The sequence below is a fragment of the Natator depressus genome, chromosome 19 (genome assembly GCF_965152275.1).
Source record: "Natator depressus isolate rNatDep1 chromosome 19, rNatDep2.hap1, whole genome shotgun sequence".
Taxonomy (NCBI): domain Eukaryota; kingdom Metazoa; phylum Chordata; order Testudines; family Cheloniidae; genus Natator; species Natator depressus.
The window spans coordinates 7996218-8015490 of NC_134252.1; the positions used below are offsets into that span (position 1 = coordinate 7996218).

Here is a 19273-nt window from a genome sequence, read left to right on the forward strand (position 1 = left end):
AGATCTTGGAAGAGTTTTCTCAGAATCTTGTGTGCCGTAAATTTGTTAAAGTTCCAGACGCTTTAATCCTGTTACTGTGCGGCATTTCAGTGTGTACTGTGCTGTAAAATAATGCCTTTTTGCTCTTGCATTTTGCTGTATTTAATTTGCTGTATTTTAATTAGGTAACAATATATAATCTTCTGCCAACTGCTGTGCTACCATTTATTTCTGTTTTTTACTTGGGGTGTGGGGAAAAGGGAAGACTCATCTGTGTCTGGGCCATGGTGGAGCCACTTCTAAAGAACCTTGAGAATCCTCTCGGGCACCATTAAATTGCTACCTAGCATTATTACAGGTAGATATCCATATCTGGACTGTGGGGGGTACTTTTAGCTGTGCAGTGGGTACATCATCCCATTAAAACCAGTTCTCTCATTGCAGACCCTGTCATCTGTCAGTAGTTTAGCCTATTTTGGTGGATTAGTGGGGAAAGATGCAATACAAATATTGTTGCTTCTCATCCCATAACATTTCAACCCACTTCCTCAATGAGGAGCAGATCCTTCTTCGTATGAGACCAACACTCCCCTGCAAGGTTGTTTCTTTTTTTCAGTCAGACACTAAATCTCCCAGGCTGAAAGAATTTGAACGCCTTTTACGGAGGGGGAGGAATTATTTTGGTAAGACACAAACTAAGCCAGCTGTAGAGTAAAATTGCTTGCTCAGTTTCCAATCTCTTCCAGCATTCAACATGTTAAACTTGTGCAATTTTCTGTGCTATACTGGGTGCAAAGAAACCATCCAGGACCCAAAATCTCCTTTCTCCGCCTCCCCCTCCCCTCCCCTTGCGTGCTTTGGCTGGGTGGGATGAGTGATGTGGGCAGGAGGGAGAGTTGTGCTGACTTGCATTTGTACTTTGGTCCCCAACTGTGTATATACAATTTTCTATGTTACTTTTTTGTGGTAACTATGGAGATTAATATTTTAATTAGATAAGTTATATGAAAAGAAAATCATGTCTCAATAAAAGCCAAAACACTGGACAGTGTCTGTCTGTTCCTTTCTGGCTCTGGTGATAACTGAACATAATGAAATAGCAAATTAGAAAGTATGATTGCTTGGTATTGCTGATGAGCTGAAGTTTGCTTTTTAATCTGACAGCCCTATTTCCTGTTTTACTTTTCATTCTCAAAAGTCCCTTCTTCTCTAGAGGCTATAGATAGACGGATGGAAACTGAAAAGCTTTGGCAAATAAGTGTGAAATCCTAGGCTTGCAACAGAACGTAAGCGGTTGTCTGTCAAGTTTTCAGATCCTTTCCTCTTTATCTGCCACAGCCTGAACCAAGGATCCTAAATTGGTATTAAAAACACCTTTTAAAGCAATATAAGAAAATGGCCTCTCCAGGTGTATGTGGGAATGGCTTGTAAGAGAGGAAGGGACAGACCCATGAGTCTGCCTGTGGCTGCTAAGAAAAGAAACGGGCTTCTCCTTGGGAGGGCCTGCTCCTGCAACCTATTACATGGCTATTTCTGAGGGAGTGAGCACCTGAGTAGGGTTTGCAGGACTGGGCACAGTCACAGTTCAGAACAACATCATCTGGTATTTTCCTTCAATGGTCCAGCAAGGGGCTCTCTAGCCATTGCCTCTCTTGGATGGAGATCTGTCTCTCTCTCCCTTCTGATCAGAGTATTTCCTGGCTGAACAGTTCCTTGCCTTCAGTGTTACTCCCAGCAAAAAACAGTCTGCCTAAAGCAGCCTGCTTCACTTCTCTCCTCAGAGACCAGGACAGAGGGTAATTGCCCTGCTTATGTTACCACACAGCGTTCTCTAAGCAAGCCTGTTTTATTAAGGTAATAAAAGCATTACAGAGAAAACATGAAAACCAATAAAAGAACCTACACACATGCTAATTAGTGTACAAGAGATTACCTTACCTTACCCCACCCCAATTCCAACATCAGCTCTAGCTGGAGCAGTCCTCCAAACCCCCACATAGGATTTCCTGTGATTTTAAGTTCACCATATGCATTGTTCAGAAGGTGATCCCAATTTTATGGGTCTTCAGTAGGCAAAAATCCTTCCATAAGAATAGGGACCTTCCAGGGACCAGAGATCCTGTCCCTTTGCTGGATTGGAAAGAAGGTACTAAGTATTAGGGCTTGTCTACACTTAAAGCTAAAGCAACATAAAGTACTATAGCGCCTCAGCATAGCCACTTCAGTGATGGGAGGGATTCTCCTGACACTAAAAACAACGAGGAGTCCTTGTGGCACCTTAGAGACTAACAAGTTTATTTGGGCATAAGCGTTCATGGGCTAAAATCCATTTCATCAGATGTATGGAGTGAAAAATACAGTACTATGGCACCTTGGAGACTAAGAAATTTATTTGGGCATAAGCTTTCGTGGACTAAAACCCACTTCATCAGATGCCTGGAGTGAAAAATACATGTGCTATAATATATATTCTGCTTACTGTATTTTTCACTCCAGGCATCTGATGAAGTGGGTTTTAGTCCACGAAAGCTTATGCCCAAATAAATTTCTTAGTCTCCAAGGTGCCCACAAGGTCTCCTCGTTGTTTTTGCTGATACAGACTAACATGGCTACCACTCTGAAAACTGTCTCCTGACACTAATTAATCCACCTCCCCAAGAGGTGGCAGCTAGGTCAATGGAAAAATTCTTCCACTGACCTTCTGTTGTCTATACAGTGATCAGGGGTGTGGATTTTTCATACCCCTGAGCAATGCAGCTGGGTCAACCTAGCTTTTTAGTATAGACCTGGCCTTAAACTCAGGTTATTTATCCCAAAGTCCTTTCTTTGTCTGCTGGTCTCTTAGAGAATTCACTGTGAACCTTTGAAGAGACTGAATGGGTAATCAGACAGACAATGGATTCCCTCCCCAGGGCAAAGCTTCAAACCTCTGATAACCAGAGGAATTACATTGACATTCCTCCTTCTCCTAAAGAAGTTAGGTACAATGACAATCACACAAACAAATAGAAAAGGAGTACTTGTGGCACCTTAGAGAGTAACCAATTTATTTGAGCATAAGCTTTCGTGAGCTACAGCTCACTTCATCGGATGCAGTGAGCTGTAGCTCACGAAAGCTTATGCTCAAATAAATTGGTTAGTCTCTAAGGTGCCACAAGTCCTCCTTTTCTTTTTGCGAATACAGACTAACATGGCTGTTACTCTGACACAAACAAATGCATTTTTAATACAATGGACCCAAAAGATATTAAATTTAATTCAATAAGATTTATCCAGAATCTTGTTATATCTGTCACAGGCCTTTACACTGCAGTTCACAGTAAACACTCTATAGGGCTCAGAGTAGCAGCTGTGTTAGTCTGTATCCGCAAAAAGAACAGGAGGACTTGTGGCACCTTAGAGACTAACACATTTATTTGAGCATAAGCTTTCATGGGCTACAGCCCACTTCATCAGCTGCATGCTGTTACAGATTGAACAACCTAATATACTAAAGTACTGCAATTTCTCTTTAAAGCAGGGGTGGGGGACACTGAATATATGAAGTAGCTGAATGTCTCTATAGCTGAAAGTGGCTGTTCCATTTGATATCTAGTTCAGAGGTTCTCAACCATGGGTGCACGGACCCTTAGGGGTACACACATGGCCAGATTAAGGTTATAAGGGGGCTAAGTATGAATTACATATTTCAAAAAAAATTGTGAAGTCATCAAATATTTCTCTACATACATATTTATTTATGTAAAATTAACAAGTTTATTCTACTCTCACGACACTCAATTCTTCAAACAGCTACTTCTGAGTAAGAGATAGCAGGAGGGATGCTACTCTGTCCTTCTCCTGGGCCTCCTTCCTCTGAGGTAGTGCGGGGCTCATCTGTATGAGGATGAACATGGCAACATTCCCCATCCTGCTCACCTCTTCCCACCTTGTGCTTCTACCCTCACCTCTCCCCTGGCACAGTGCAAAGCCAAGCCCTGCAGGTGTCTCCCCCAAGCTATGGACTCTACATCACATACCCCATCTCACTCTGACTGCAGTCTGGGAAGCAACCAAAACCACTCCGGTGTAAAATCCTCTGGAGTAGAGGAAGTAGGAGTGGGGAAATTACATTGTATTTTAGGCTGTCTTGCTCTGAAAGCTGCCTTCCAGTGTTGCACTGACTGAGGACAATGAATGACTGTTTTCACATTGAACCCAAATATTATTTGTGGGATGATACCCAGTTTGTGTGGTTAATCTCCAGTGATTCACCACATCAGGCCATTCTGTCACCAAGCGCTTCCACAATTAGAATCATGGAATAGAATTAGAGGACTGGACGGGACCTAGAGAGGTCATCTAGTCCGGTTCCCTGCACTCACGGCAGGATTAAGTATTATATATTCTAGAATGTGTGATCAGCAGCTCTGACATGAGGTTTTTTTAAGCATGAGTTCTGTGTGCACCAGCCCCCTACAGTTTGCATTTGTTTGTTTTAAGCTTTCTGTAAGAAAAAGGTAACAGCTAGAAGTGACACAGATCTTTTTATGGTTGCCCGGTCAAAATATTTAGCACGTCTGTACTATGTTAGCTCTTCAAAATCACTGTACAAACACAGCTTTTGAATGACTAGGAGTTGACAAAACAGAGCTATTCCCTGTTGTGTTCTCTGCCCCTCTGAACAAAAAGACTTCAGCATCTTAAAAAAACCATGAAGGATCTTTCAAAAGAACAGTCCAACCTAGGCTGCTGTAGTGACACCCTTGTTACCTCAGGTCTGGTGTTTAAGGCCGGAGTAGAAGGAAAGGAGAGATTCCTGTATGTGTAAATCAAGCTGACCTTGATTATTTTTTCCCCTTAAAGTGCTCAGAGTTTAGGGGAGGAAAGTGAATGAGATTCTGCTTATACCAGGTGTGAAAAAGCAGAAGGGACCAAAATCTATTCTTGTGCAAAAATCTGTTCTCCCTGAAGTCAATAAGGCTGCAGAGGTGTAACTGTCAGCAGGACTTGGCCTGTGTTCTCCTTCCCGTCTCGAATCACATCCTGTGCTTACCCAACGTTTTCCACTTGGGGAAGAAGTTAGTTTGAGATGGGGCAGAAAAATGAGGACTAGATTCAGGTTTATTTAGCTTTAAGTTTTTGGAATGAAACTCAAAAGAAATCAAATGTGAGGTACTTTTATGATGGATTGACCTGCTAGAGAACTGGCCTTTAGCGAATACAGCCAGTCTTTCTATCATAGCCTGCTAAGTAGTGGATTTAAAATCCTTGAGGGAGAGGGGTGGGAGAAACCTACAACATTGTGTGTGGAGCTTCCTCCAGTGCTTGTGCAACCCCTTAAAAGTACAAAGATGCGTTGGCCTGGGGAACGAGGCTGAGCATAAGCAGTTGCCTGTGCATCCCAGTACAGCAAAATACAAAGAAACAAATTGGACATCTTTGATTTTTAGTACAGTTCACTACACAGCGCATCATAACTCTGAAGCCCCTCGATGGATGTTTCTGTAACAGTTAAAGGACTGGTATCCAGAATGGGATGTTTTGTTTTGTTTTTCCTACAAATGTGTGGGAATTCATTCCTTATACATGGGAGGAGCAATAGTTCTGGCTGGAGCTGGACAGAGTGTGTGCAGGTTCTGTGCAAGCTTCCTACCCTACTGTCCCGCCAGGCACTCACCAGTTGTACAGAAACGGGACCCAGCACACATAAACAATGACGGTGACGGGCACTAATACCCGGGAGGCAGCGTCCTGGAGCCTGCCAGCCTCAGTTGAGGAGAAGGACAGTGGGAGCTGCTTCCCTCCCTGACAGGCAGCTACGCAGAACTCTGGAGAAATCGGTGGTGGGGAGAGCTGGTGGGGGGACAATGCCTGCTCAAACTACACCCACGGCTGGCACGGGTTCCTGTGGTAACCGGATTTTTAGTGTCCGGTCATCAGTACTAACTGAATACCTGGCAGTGTGTTCCTGCAGCGCAGGGAGCCACAGCAGGCTGCTGGCTGAGCTCCTTCCAAGCCACAGGGAGCTGCTTTGCCTTTCCTGCTGGCCAGAGCACTTCAGCAGGGCTGCAGGAGCAAGTTCGCTCCGCCCACTCACCTGGCCCCGCCCGCGCTCCCTGCCTGACCAGTAGGTCCTAAAAAATAGGAGGGCCTAAAGCTATAGGCTTATTAGCGTGATGGTTAATCCAGCCTTGGGGATGCAGAGGTCTTCCAGGGGGTACATCAACTCAACTAAATACTTGCCTAGTTTTACAACAGGCTCCATAAAAGCACTAGCTAAGTCAGTACAAACTAAAATTTCACACAATGAGTTGTTTATACTGCTCTATATACTATACACTGAAATGTAAGTACAATATTTATATTCCAATTGATTTATTTTATGATTATATGGTAAAAATAAGAAAGTCAGCCACTTCTCAGTAATGGTGTGCTGTGACACTTGTATTTTTATGTCTGATTTTGTAAGCACGTCGTTTTTGGGGGTATGCAAAACAAATCAGACTCCTGAAAGGGGTACAGTAGACTGGAAAGGTTGAGAACCACTGATCTAGCTAACTGAAGTTTGGGAGTGGAAGGATCTGTCTGGCTACAGCACTCCAGGAACAATATCATTTCAAGTTCTCCCAGAAGAGAGCTGTCAATCGATCCCTGCTGACTGCCTATCCTTATAACTCATTATCAACTCACATTAAGTTTTCATTATAGCCTAACACTTCCCCTGTGGCTTTATGACACTTCCACACAATCTACGTTGAGCTCTTATCAGTGCTGCTCCTATGTGCACTCCCCCCCTTGCCTCAGCTTTGTTGGTTTCCAGTCCCTCTTACCTAAGCATGGCTGCTCTTATCAGCCTTCAGACAGTGACCACTTAAAATGTCTGTGCAAATTCTATCCAACATGACTAAGTCTAGTGCAGTTCAAGCCCAAAGGAGACTCTCTCCCTCCTGGTGAAACAAAGTGAGTGATTTCTTGTATGAGGAGGGAAGCCTGGGCAGGGGCAAGAGTCTGAGACAGGTACACGTTGTAACTGGCAGGAAAAGCCTGTGGGAAGGAGGTGAAATGGATGTGTGTGGGGTGGGGAAGGGATCTCTTGAGGCAAGGGATAATCTTATAGTGAGAGGATGAGGGAGTTTGAGCTCTTTTGAGGTACTTATAACACACACATCTGTCCTGCAAATCACAGTTGTCTGAGTGCCTTACAAACCCTGACTGAATTTATCCTTGCAGCACTCCTGTAATGTAAGGAAGTATACTCATTTTACAGATGAGGAACCGAAGCATAGAGAAAAAGTGGTATCCTGCTGCAGAGCTAGGAATGTAACCTGTATTTTCCTCACCCCAATGCCTTAACTGTAAGACTATCCTCTCCTTCTAATAAATTCTTGAGTCCAGCAGGACTCAAACCCATTAGATTTTTAGCATCCTAAACACAGCACACTTCTGAGTCAGATGAGGATGACTGTAGGGGCTACAGTAGTAGACCCTGGTACCAGAAGCCCATTTTAAACTTAAATTGATACTCTACAATGGTTTGGCTAGATGATAGCACCTACTGTATCTTGCAATTGCTTAAACTTCTAATGGTTTGCAGCAGTGTATCTAGCTAACTCATTAAGAACCAGTTTTCAGATGTGTCAAATCAATGTCAGTGTGCTTTGTTCAACTCAGTGCGTACAGGCAGTAGGTAGATATCGGGGGTGGAGGGAAGAAGTGCTGGCCTAGTGCTTCTGCTACTGTAGTCTTCTGAAAGGAGAAAAGGGGACGGGAAGGAGATTCTATCACTCCAGGCCTACCACTCACTTTGAGCAACCGTTCCAACACCAAAACCATTTTATGGTAGATACAATCAACTGCATTGGTCTCAAATGTGTCCTTTTAAAAATCCAAGCTTACGGCTCTAGCCTGGACAACGTGGGCCAAATCCCTCTTTAATGTAACATCATTGAAATCCATGTATTTTCACCAGGGACCAATTTTAGTCCCCTGCATGTGATTCCTCTTCTTGCTTTGCAGCAACCAGTGGACAAAAACACCATTTCCAGAGCTCTGCCCATTCCTGTCAGTATCAGTGACGCTTAATGTTCAGCCAAGGCTGGAAACAAAGGTGTGACACAATCACTGTTCTCCCAGATGGAGCATGCTCTCTGAACTGCACAAAAAGATTCTGAAGTCAACAGAACAAAATCAAAAATTGATTAAAAAACTGTCCCTGTCAATGGTGACTAAGAATCGACTGGCAAGAAGCAGCACTTCTGTCCTACCGAACGCAGTTCCAGCTAGTGAGCGACTCTGCCATTTAACCCCTACGGAGCTAGGTTTGCAACGTTAGGAATTGGTTTGCTAAGTTGGCAACGTCGGAAATTGCCACAAAACAGCATAACAACAGGCTTATCCATTATCCCATCTAGGCTCCTGGCTAACAATGAGTTGGATTCTGCCCCTGGTTATTTCTAACCCCACGGAGTTGCTAATGTATTACTTGGGTGCAGAGTCTGATCCATTAGCCTAGTTGCAAAATTGTATAGAAAACTGCTTTTTGCCCATAGGCCCTGAGCAGGGTATCAGGTGTAGTAGCTGGATCAGTAATCCTTTTCCTCTTCCCCTAGCAAGTGTAACTGTAAATGTTACAGGTTACATAGCTAATCTGTCTGTCCTTAAACCTAGAGGAGTGTTTTGCTATTCCGAGCTAAAGCAACCAGAGTACCACTCTGTACAGCATCTCTCAGGCCAGGCTCTATTAACTACAGAATTAAGCGTCTCAGAGAGGGGGGCTGGTACCAATGGGGATGAGCGTGTCACGCAGCTGATCTAGCCTAACAGAACTGCTGTTAGCCTCAGTTCACAGCCATGGAATCTGAGCCAGTAGAAAATAGTAAGAAGGCTGCTCTCGTTCCTGTCACCAATTCAATTCCTTCCCCCCGGGCTGTAGAACTCATTGCCACCTTCTAGCAGGGGTGGAAAGAGCGTAGTAAGAGCAGAAAAGTGCAGGCCCCAGGACAACATGAATAGCTGCAGTAACAGTGCATGGGATAAACCTGTGTCAGGGTTTAAACCCAGAGTATCAGGCGCTTGCCTGTCCCTCCCACTGCAGAAAGTCACCTTCGTGCCCTGGCCCCTTCGCTGAACTTTTAGTACCTGTCTGCCCCTGCCCCCTTCCCGCCAACCCCTGGGCATTTGCTGTCCCCTCCCCACTGACTTATGGGCAGCTACTGCCCTCCTCCCTGCCAAGTCTGACCATGGCACCTGCAGCTCCCCCACCCCACTGACCCCTGAGCACCTGCTGTCCCCCCAGCTCCCCGCCCCGCTGACCCCTGAGCACCTGCTGCCCCCCACCCCGCCCTGCTGACGCCTGAGCACCTGCTGCCCCCACCCCACTCCATCCCGCAGACCCCTGAGCACCTGCTGTCTCCCCGCCCCGCCCTGACCCCGTGGCACCTGCTGCCCCCCAGCTCCCCTCCCCACTGACCCCTGAGCACCTGCTGCCCACCTGCTGCCCCCCCGCCCCGCTCCCCTCTGACCCCTGAGCACCTGCTGCCCCCCACCCCGCCCCGCTGACCCCTGAGCACCTGCTGCCCCCCACCCCGCCCCGCTGACCCCTGAGCACCTGCTGCCCACCCGTCCCGCTCCTCTCTGACCCCTGAGCACCTGCTGCCCCCCACCCCACTCCATCCCGCAGACCCCTGAGCACCTGCTGTCTCCCCGCCCCGCCCCGCTCTGACCCCATGGCACCTGCTGCCCCCCAGCTCCCCTCCCCACTGACCCCTGAGCACCTGCTGCCCACCTGCTGCCCCCCCGCCCCGCTCCCCTCTGACCCCTGAGCACCTGCTGCCGCCCCCCCATCCCGCAGACCCCTGAGCACCTGCTGTCTCCCCTCCCCACTGACCCCTAAGCACCTGCTGCCCCCCCGCCCCGCCCTGCTCCCCTCCCTGCTGAATCCTGCAGCCCCCCCACCCCACTAACCCCTGAGCACCTGCTGCCCCCCGGCACTAGCCCCCCCTCCCCATGCCACGTGACAGGGCTGGACCAACCGCGACGGAGCGCCCCCCCGCCCCGGCGGCGCGTCACGTGACGCAGGAGCCGTCGAGGCTGAGCCGCCCTCCCCGTCACGTGAGCAGGCGGCCGCGCTCCGACGCCGCGCGCGCTCCCTCCTCCCGCGGGCCGGCGGCGGGGCCATGGCGCACGGGCACGGGCACGGCGCGGGCGGCTGCTGCTGCGGCGGCGGGGCCGAGCGCGAGGAGCCCCCCGAGCGCCGCGGCCTGGCCTGGGGCCTCTACCTGCGCATCGACCGCGAGCGGCTGCAGTGCCTCAACGAGCGGCGGGAGGGCAGCGGGGCGCTGGTGTTCCGGGCCTGGGAGGAGCGGGCGGACCGCAGCCAGGTACCGGCCGGGGGGGGCGGCCAACTTTTCTAATACAGAGACCCGAATACCCTGGGGACCACGCCCATTTTCAGAGACCACGCCCATTTTCAGAGGCCACGCCCACTCCCCCCGCTCGCTGTCCCCCATCATCACTCACCAGCTCATTTTCATAGGGTGGGGGACAGGGATGAGGGGTTTGGGGTGCAGGAGGGGGCTCGGGGCAGGGGGTGGGCTCTAGGACTGAGTTCGGGTGCGGGAGGGGGCTCAGGGCTAGGGCAGGCGGTGGGGGTGGGGGTCCCGGGGGCTCCAGGCGGCACTTGCCTCAGGTGGCTCTAGGGGAGCTGCCGACAGGTCCCTCTGGCTCCGAGTGCGCTGCCCCCGCCGCTCCCATTGGTTGTGGTTCTCAGCCAATGGGAGCTGTGGAGCCGGCACGTGGGGCGGGGGCAGCATGTGGAGCCCCTGTGCACCTAGGGACGTACCGGCTGCTTCCTGGAGCTGCGCGGAGCCTGGTAGGGAGCCTGCCCGCCCTGCAGCACTGCTGACTGGACTTCTAACGGCCCGGTTAGCGGTGCTGACCAGAGCAGCCAAGGTCCCTTTTTGACCGGGTATTCCAGTAAAAAAAACCAGACAGCTGGCAACCCGGGGCAGGGGGAGACAGGTGCCAGCAGCACCAGTGCAGCCAGGTGTCCCTCTAGTCTAGGAAGTCTCTAAAGTCCCCCCATATCCTGAATGGCAGCGGGTGTGGCTGCTCGCTGGGGACCTCATCTCTGCACCCCTGCTGGGGGTGGCCGCTGGGCCCCAAGAACACAGGGCTGGGAGGGAATCCCCTGGGGTGTGCAATTTAGCTGTCCCCCTGTTCCCCCCCCCCCCCCCCGCCTCCCTTGCTGTCGCAGCCACCCGCTATGTGATCCTTGCCTGCCTCCAGCCCCTGTGCTGGCTGGGCTCTGCAGCTGCTCCTGGTGCTCTCTGTGGTGGGGGTCTGGGCACCTAGTGCTCCGCCGGCAGTGGGGGTTGCACCATGGGGGAAAGCAGGCAGGGCGGGCTGAGAGGTTCCAGGCTGTCTCCAGTGCCCTGGCCCTGAAGCGCCAGCAGTGAAGGTCCACGCTTCGTGTTTGTGGACCTCCCCTAGAGCTTCATTCCATCTGGGACACTGACCCTTCAGGAGTTCGGTTCCTCTGATTCGGGTTGCTGCTTCCCAGATGTTGCTAGCGCATTCGCCATACCAGTTCATCCTTGGCTTTCTTCGCTTTCTCTCTCCTCCCTTGGGTACCCAATTCAATGCTTGCTTGGCACTGAATGTTCCAGTCCCAACCACCCGAGCCTTCTTTCTTTGTTGGGGATTTCTAACATGCCCTGCTTTGTCAGCTCCATTCTCCGTGCTCTTGCATTTGTGATTTTGACACTCTGTGACATGTAATGTCTTTCTCAGCCGTCTGTGGTGGGCAGCCTCCAATCTGCCTTTGTTAGCCACAGCTAAGGGCCATGTGTCTGCTCCATACAGCAGCGTGTTCAGTACAATCGCATGGTATAGTCTGACCTGTAGTTTGGTGTGGAGATCTGTTTTACCAGATATCATTCTATTTGTATACCAGCATAACTGTATTTGTTGGGGGTGTGTGTTTGGGAGGGGGTGGCTTTTCCAAAATAAGTATACTAGCATGGCCCCACTGTGGATACACTATACCAGTAAAAATCACACTTTTGTGTTTCACTTGAGAAGGCCGGAATAAGGTATGCCAGTAAAAGGGCAGTTCTGCCTTTATAAGCTGCATCCACACTTGGCTATAGGGGTATAGCAATACTGTCCATGTGTGCCTAGTGTAGATGTGGCCTAAGGCCACATCTATGCTATAGACTTCTGCTGGCACAGGCTTGTCAGTCAGGAGGTGTGATCCCTGACCAATATAGCTGTGCTGGCAGAAGCCCTTAGTACGAGTAGACAGTTACACTGGCAAAGGTGTGCTTCTGCTGGGATAGCTTCTTTTGCTTGTAGAGGTGGTTTATACTGGTACAAAGTGCAGCTTTGCTAGTACAGTTGCATTCACACTAGGAGCACTTTGCTGGTGTAGCATACTGGCATCCCTATACCAACAAAGTACTCCTAGCATAGATGTGAAATTAGCCATAACAAAAAAAGCCTTTGTGTCTCACGCCTCAACAGAGATTTTCTAGTGGATGCTTCAGTGGGTTTTTGGATTAAATCTCTTTCTACTGGATACATTAGAACACTTACTAGTACAGTATCTGTGTAAATACAACTGAACTATAATTTTCAGTGTAAACAAAGTTCCCTGGCTAATGCATTGTCCATATTGTTCATTCATAATTCCCAAAATAAAGTAGTGCATATTAACATGGTTCTACTGTATTAGCACAAAGCTTCCGATGGAATACAGATATGAACGGATGCAAAAGGAAGTGCATAGGAAGCGTAATATATGGCATTATAGAATATCTTCATTAACTGCTTCTAAAGGATTATTTTTAATCCAGTTTTGTATCTTTTAGTTTGTCGAAAGTGATGATGAAGTCGAACTTCTGTTCAATATCCCGTAAGTACCTGCTTGGCACCATTTCGTGCCCTGTTAGCACCTGATGGACTTAGTTTTATTTGTGGCTGGGTTCTTTGCTCACTAGAGTCTTCCTTGAATGCTCTTGGGAAATAAACTAGAAAACAAGTTTGGGTGATGGCAGCTCTTCTTGACTGAGATTTACTGAATTGTGTGATGTATAATCAAGACTAACTGGAAGATAGTGGAGGGGAAGTCACTGATTCTGTGTTTCGTGGCAGGTTTACAGGCAACGTGAAGCTAAAAGGGATAATTGTGATGGGAGAGGATGATGATACACACCCATCAGAGATGAGACTGTAAGTGGAACTTGGCCTGGCTACCAGGAAAGATCATGTTGGGCAGATATTGTATAGAGTGTCTATTTGCACAGTTGTTTTAGAGCAGAGTTTTGAAATCTCCAAGCAGTGTTTTTACCATCTCCTCAGTTATGGTCTTCCATTTGCTGTGTGTAGCCAAGACTGAACACTAGAGCGACTCATACTAAGGGATTGTATTTTTTTAACCTCATTGCTTTTAAAAAATAAATACTTTAGCTTTTCCTTTCCCAATGCAAAGTTCTCATTGCCCAATGACATCCGTATTCCTATTCCCATTTTATAGATGAGAAGGACTCTAAAGCCGGAGCAGGCATTGGTGTCAGAGCTCAAATCAGAAACCAGGAATACCTGACTTCCAGGCCTGAGTTTAGGCCAGGCTCCCCTTTCATATTGCTGAGTTGAAGCTCCTATATTAGATTAATATTAATGTTCTAGCCTGGTCTGGGGCCGGGATTGGGGCCTAGATCACTAGAGCCCTGCATGGATACAAAATTTGCATCCGCATCTGATCCACAAACATGGTCTGCGGATACAAAGCAGATATCTGCAGATTTCCAGGGCTCTGTACATCATGCTGTGCTCCGCTGAGACCTGGGCTACTGCTGCTGCTTCCTGCCCTGGCTGGGGGAGTGGTGTGGCATTGACAAGGCACTGGGATTAGGAGCTCTGACAGGCCCCGGGGGAGACACTGCAGTGCTAGCTGGCAAGGAGCTGAGACCAGGATCCACCACTTGGAGCACGAGTGGGTGTATGTGTGGCGGGGTGCCTAGCTCATCCCCCTGCTGGGGCAGAGGCCCCTCACAGACCTGTTTGTGCTTCAAACAGAGGATCCCGGTCTCAGCTGTTTGCCAGCTGGTGCTGCTGTGTCTCCCGCAGGCCTGCTGGGGGCCACCGTGGGGCAGGCCGGGGCTCCTAATTGCTGCATGTTGTCTGTGCCACACCGCCTCCCAGTTGGCTGGCAGGACAGAAAGCAGCAGCAGTGGTCTGGACTGGAGCTGAGCTCATGGTGAGCTGGGGCTTGCCCTGGGCTGGGCAATTGTTGCTGCCAGCCTACCTCCCTACTGCTTCAGGAGCAGCCCGTTACCATGGTTTTTCTAAAGAGCTCAGAGGCAGAAGTAGGAATGTTGTTTGAAAAATTATGGAATTGGGCTAATTTTACAATTTCTGTGAAATTGTGACTTATTCAGGGCCCTAATCATCACTTGGCTTTCCACCAACGGCAGCTTTTCCCCTCATCTTTGCTCTGTCTCTAATGCACTGGAATCCTAACCCCTCTCTATATATAGAATTTATAGAAATGTAGGGCTGGAAGGGACCTTGGGAAGTCATCAAGCCCAGCCATCTGTGCTGGGGCAGGACCAAATAGACGTTTATCCAACCTGTTCTTAAAAATCTCCAATGATGGGGATTCCACAACCTCGTTTGGAAACCTGTTCCAGAACTTGACTACCCTTATAGTTAGGAAGTTTTTCCTAATAACTAACCTAAATCTCCCTGGTTGCAGATTAAACCAATTTCTTCTTGTCCTGCCCTCAGTGGACATAGAGAACAATTGTCTTCTTTATAGCAGCCCTTAACATATTTGTAAACTCTTATCAGGTCCCCCGTCAGTCCTCTTTTCTCAAGACTAAACATGTCCAGTTTTTTTAACCTTTTCCTCATAGGTCAGATTTTCTAAACCTTTTATCATTTTTGTTGTGCTCCTCTAGGTTCTCTCAAATTGTCCACATCTTTTCTAAAGTGTGGCACTCAGAATTGCACACAGCTGAGGCCTCATCAGTGTGGAGTAGAGCAGGACATGAACTGGAAGTGCTGTGGGTGGCGAATGTCTTAAATCTACAGCTCTGTTCCTTGCATCATATCAGGAATTGTCAACACACTATGAGCAGTAAACAAGAGCAAGTGTTGTTTTCTTGGCTGATCCAGTTGTGTGTGTGTTCCACAGGACAAAGCCAATTTAATAACCCAGTGGTGGGAAGAAAGGGGAGATAAATAAATCAATTATGCATTTTAACCACTGTTGTGTTTTCCTCCACTCCCAGGTTCAAGAACATTCCTCACATGTCATTTGATGACACAGCCAGAGAACCGGATCAGATGTTCAGTCTGAATCGAGATCTAACAGGAGAACTGGAGTATCCGACAAAGTACGACACAGGCTCTTCCCTTCTCTTGTGGTGCATCTGTTAGGGATGCACTGGAGTTTATTCCTCCTGTGTTCCTTTTGTTGGAGCCTACTCATATGCTATTCAATGGTTAGAAAGTGTTAGTAGGGGGAGAGCAGTTCCTTCACTCACATCATAACATCGCATCAAATAATAGAATGTGCTTTTTAACTGCCTTTTCTGGCTCTTCCCGGCACTCGTGTTGGAGTGAGAACTCTGTCCCTAAATGGTGTTGAAGACCTTTTCCCTGGGGAGGGAAGATCTTGGGTCTTGTATCCTGGAGGCTCCCCAAACGGAATTCTCAATGCCTTGTCCCCTCCACCTCTTACACCAAGGAGGACTGAAGAAGGCTCCTTTTACTGTTCTGCAATCTACCAGAGGAGTCACAAGTCAGACACACCAGGTGCTTCCTTCACCCTCCCTCCCTCCCGGTTCTTGTTGATCCAAGGAGTGAATGGCTAAGACACCAGGTCTCCTACATGGCACTGCTTAGTCTCCACACCCCAATAGGCTTTCCTTTTCAAGTAGCACCTTCATCCTCTTCCGTGCAGAAACTGCTCCAGAAATTAGGATTTATTTCCTGGGTGACTGGTTACATGCTGAACTCTGAACTCTGTCTGTTTTGTTTTTTCTTCCAGAATTGCTCGTTTCTCAAATGTTTACCATCTCTCCATCCACATTTCCAAGAATTTTGGAGCTGAGACAACAAAGATCTTTTATATAGGCCTGAAGGGAGAGTGGACAGAGGTGAGTGAGAGTGGGGAGAAAGTGAACACAAAACATCACAAATGCAGAAGTCGGTTCAAATTGCAACTTGTACAGTTGGGTCTGTCTAGGTGTGGTTATTTATAAGAAACTTGGAAAGGGCTATGGAGACTTTTTTTTTTTTTTTTGGAGCACTAACTGAGTTAATTTGCTGAACTGAATCAGAACCCAAATAATGCTTGGTTAGTTTCTTTCTCTGTATCCCACATGAACTGTTGTGATTCTGGGAAGCTACCTGTTAAGAAGTGGGAGGTACTGACTGTGATGGGTTGGATCACAGAAACCCCCTTGGGAACTGCCAACTGATGTGCCAAGACTACTTCTGCCCCTGCTTCCCTGCCAGCTTGGGACTCCAGCACCTTGTCTTGTTGAGCCAGACACGCCAGTCTGCTCCAACAGAGACCCAGGGTCTGGAACATGTGCCCCAAAGCTACAGACTTAACTGAAAGCAACTTAAGAAGTGTTCCTGTCCTTAACACTCAGATGCCTGACTTCCAATGGGGTCCAAACCCCAAATAAATCCTTTTTACCCTGTATAAAGCTTATACAGGGTAAACTCATAAATTGTTCGCCCTCTATAACACAGAGAGAGAGATGCACAGCTGTTTGCCCCCCTGGTATTAATACATACTCTGGGTTAATTAATAAGTAAAAATGGATTTTATTAAATACAGAAAGTAGGATTTAAGTGGTTCCTAGTAGTAATAGACAGAACAAAGCGAATTACCAAGCAAAATACAAAAATTAAAACTCTCAAGTCTAAGACTAGTACAGTAATAAAACTGAAAACAGATAAAATCTCACCCTCAGAGATGTTTCAATAAGATTCTTTCACAGACTGGACGCCTTCCAAGTCTGTTCACAATCCTTTCCCCTGGTACAGCCCTTGTTCCAGCTCAGGTGGTAGCTAGGAGATTTCTCATGATGGCTGCCCATTTTGTTCTGTTCCACCCACTTATATATCTTTTGCATGAGGCGGGAATCCTTTGTCCCTCCGGGTTCCCACCCCTCCTTCTCAATGGAAAAGCACCAGGTTAAAGATGGATTCCAGTTCAGGTGACATGATCACATGTCATTGAATGGCTTCATTACCCACTTGCCAGCCCACAGTTATACAGGAAGACTTACAAGTAAAACAGAGCCATCTACAGGCAATTGTCCTGGTTAATGGGAGCCATTAAGATTCCAAACCACCATTAATGGCCCACACTTTGCATAACTACAGTAGGACATCAGAGTTATATTTCATATTTCTAGTTTCAGATACAAGAGTGATACATTTATACAAATAGGATGACCACACTCAGTAGATAATAAGCTTTGTAAGGAGACCTTTTGCATGAAGCATATTCCAGTTACGTTATATTCACACTCACTCTCATATTTTTATAAAAGAGTGCAACGTCACATTGGCATTGCCGTTGGATTTATTCGAGGGATATTTTTTGTCACAGGCATGATTCTGTTAAGAACCAGATACATGCAAAAGAAGCTGCAGTCTTGCAACTACAGGTTTAAAACTTTGAAATAGGATAGGTTCAGCATCAGTGGAGGGATGACTTGTAATGTAAAGCATTTCTTGAGCTGGGACAGGTGCCTGTGCCTCAATGGCTGGCACCAAATTCAGTTTGGGCAGATCTTGGGAAGGGTGGGAGAGACTACTTTGGACAGAAGTGAAATGGGAAGATCTGGTCAGATTCTTTTTTTTTTTTTTTTTGGGTGGAGTAAACTGAGCTTTAATGGGACTAAATACGTTTGCCTTGATTCAGGCTTATCGACATGAAGTGACTATCTGCAACTATGAAGCATCAGCAAACCCAGCAGACCACAAAATTGATCAAATCATGCCGGAGACCCACTTCATTTCCTAATAGTAGTACCAGGATGCTCCCAAAGGCTTCATGATCAATACACTGAGTTAATGGACTGACTCCGAAGAGAACAGATTCTTAGGGCACTGGAGAGAGTGGTGAAATAGCTTTTATTTCTTGTCTTTGCCCTGGGAAGAAAGTGCTAATGCATGAAATCTCTTTTATAAAGTTAATTGATTGCTAATGGCAATCATCTGTTGGGTGCTTCAGCACACTGAAGAATCAGGCCTTGATGTAGTGGAGTGTGTCTCCTCCACAGTGGCAACCTAGTGGCCTCATCACTTATGTTGCCAGTTGAAAATAAAAGGATATCCTCTCACTGTCTATGCCCCAAGCTTCAGGATTGGTTTGTGTCTGAAATGCTGGTTATTGGAGGCAAACAACACCTTGTGAGCAGTGAAACATTCTCTGGTTGCTACTCTGTTGTCCCTGGGTGTTGAACAATTGCTGCTGGTGTGTGAAGCTTGAGCCTAACAGTGACTTGATGTAGGGTTATTGCTGTATTGAGGAGAAAGGAATTATAAACTAAAACTTGCATCTTGAAATTGTTTCCCTGAAATGTAAATTCTGAGGGAGATCTAAAACTGTGGGAGAGATGCTGGATCCTTAACACACATAAAAGTGAAGATACAGGATTGTATGGTTGAGGGGGCTTTGCAGAAAGCATTTAAAGCACTGTGTGTTCATTTAAAGTTGTGGCTTTTCACTGAAGGTATGGAGCCTCCACTCCATGTTAGAAGCCAGAGCTGGAGACCTAGGAGTTCCTTTAGGCACAACTTTATAAGGAATGTAACTACTCTTTCCTAATAAACCTATGGCAGGTGTAATTTGTTTCATTTCTTGTGTCCCTTCCTGCTGCATCTTGACTTATGTGTAGCAGTGTACCTGTTTAGTTGCAGAAAGGGTTTAATGCAACTGAGTGTACCTCACAGATGTGGAGTGCTTTGCAGCCAAACAATACTATCATTAAATACACACTGGTAACCATGCTCAAACAGTCAAAAGAGCTATGAATCTAGCAGCCCCAAACCCCTTTATTCACCATTAATGGCTATAGGTAAGCCCCAGTAAAAAGTTTCTGCAATTATGAAAAGTGGTGTGCGAATCTTTTGTATCAAAAAAAGTGTGCAGGCTTATAGGTCCAAAGCAGTGGTAGTAATTTGCTACCACTGGAGCAACAAGCCTCAGGCTTATTTCAGTGCTTGCACAAATAAGATCTGTGATGGATAACCTAGCTGTACATTCCATTCATGGCATAGG

The 19273-nt window shown here is 47.3% G+C and overlaps 1 protein-coding gene across 1 annotated transcript; it reads left to right on the top strand.

Moving 5' to 3' along the window:
* Window positions 1-10136: 10136 nt before the first annotated feature.
* On the top strand, window positions 10137-18856 carry PITHD1 (PITH domain containing 1). Its single transcript, XM_074934683.1, has 6 exons — window positions 10137-10340; window positions 12831-12874; window positions 13114-13191; window positions 15255-15359; window positions 16016-16124; window positions 17912-18856. The coding sequence occupies exons 1-6, from the start codon at window positions 10137-10139 to the stop codon at window positions 18011-18013; spliced, it is 642 nt and encodes a 213-aa protein (XP_074790784.1). The 3' UTR covers window positions 18014-18856.
* The last annotated feature ends 417 nt before the right edge of the window (window positions 18857-19273 follow it).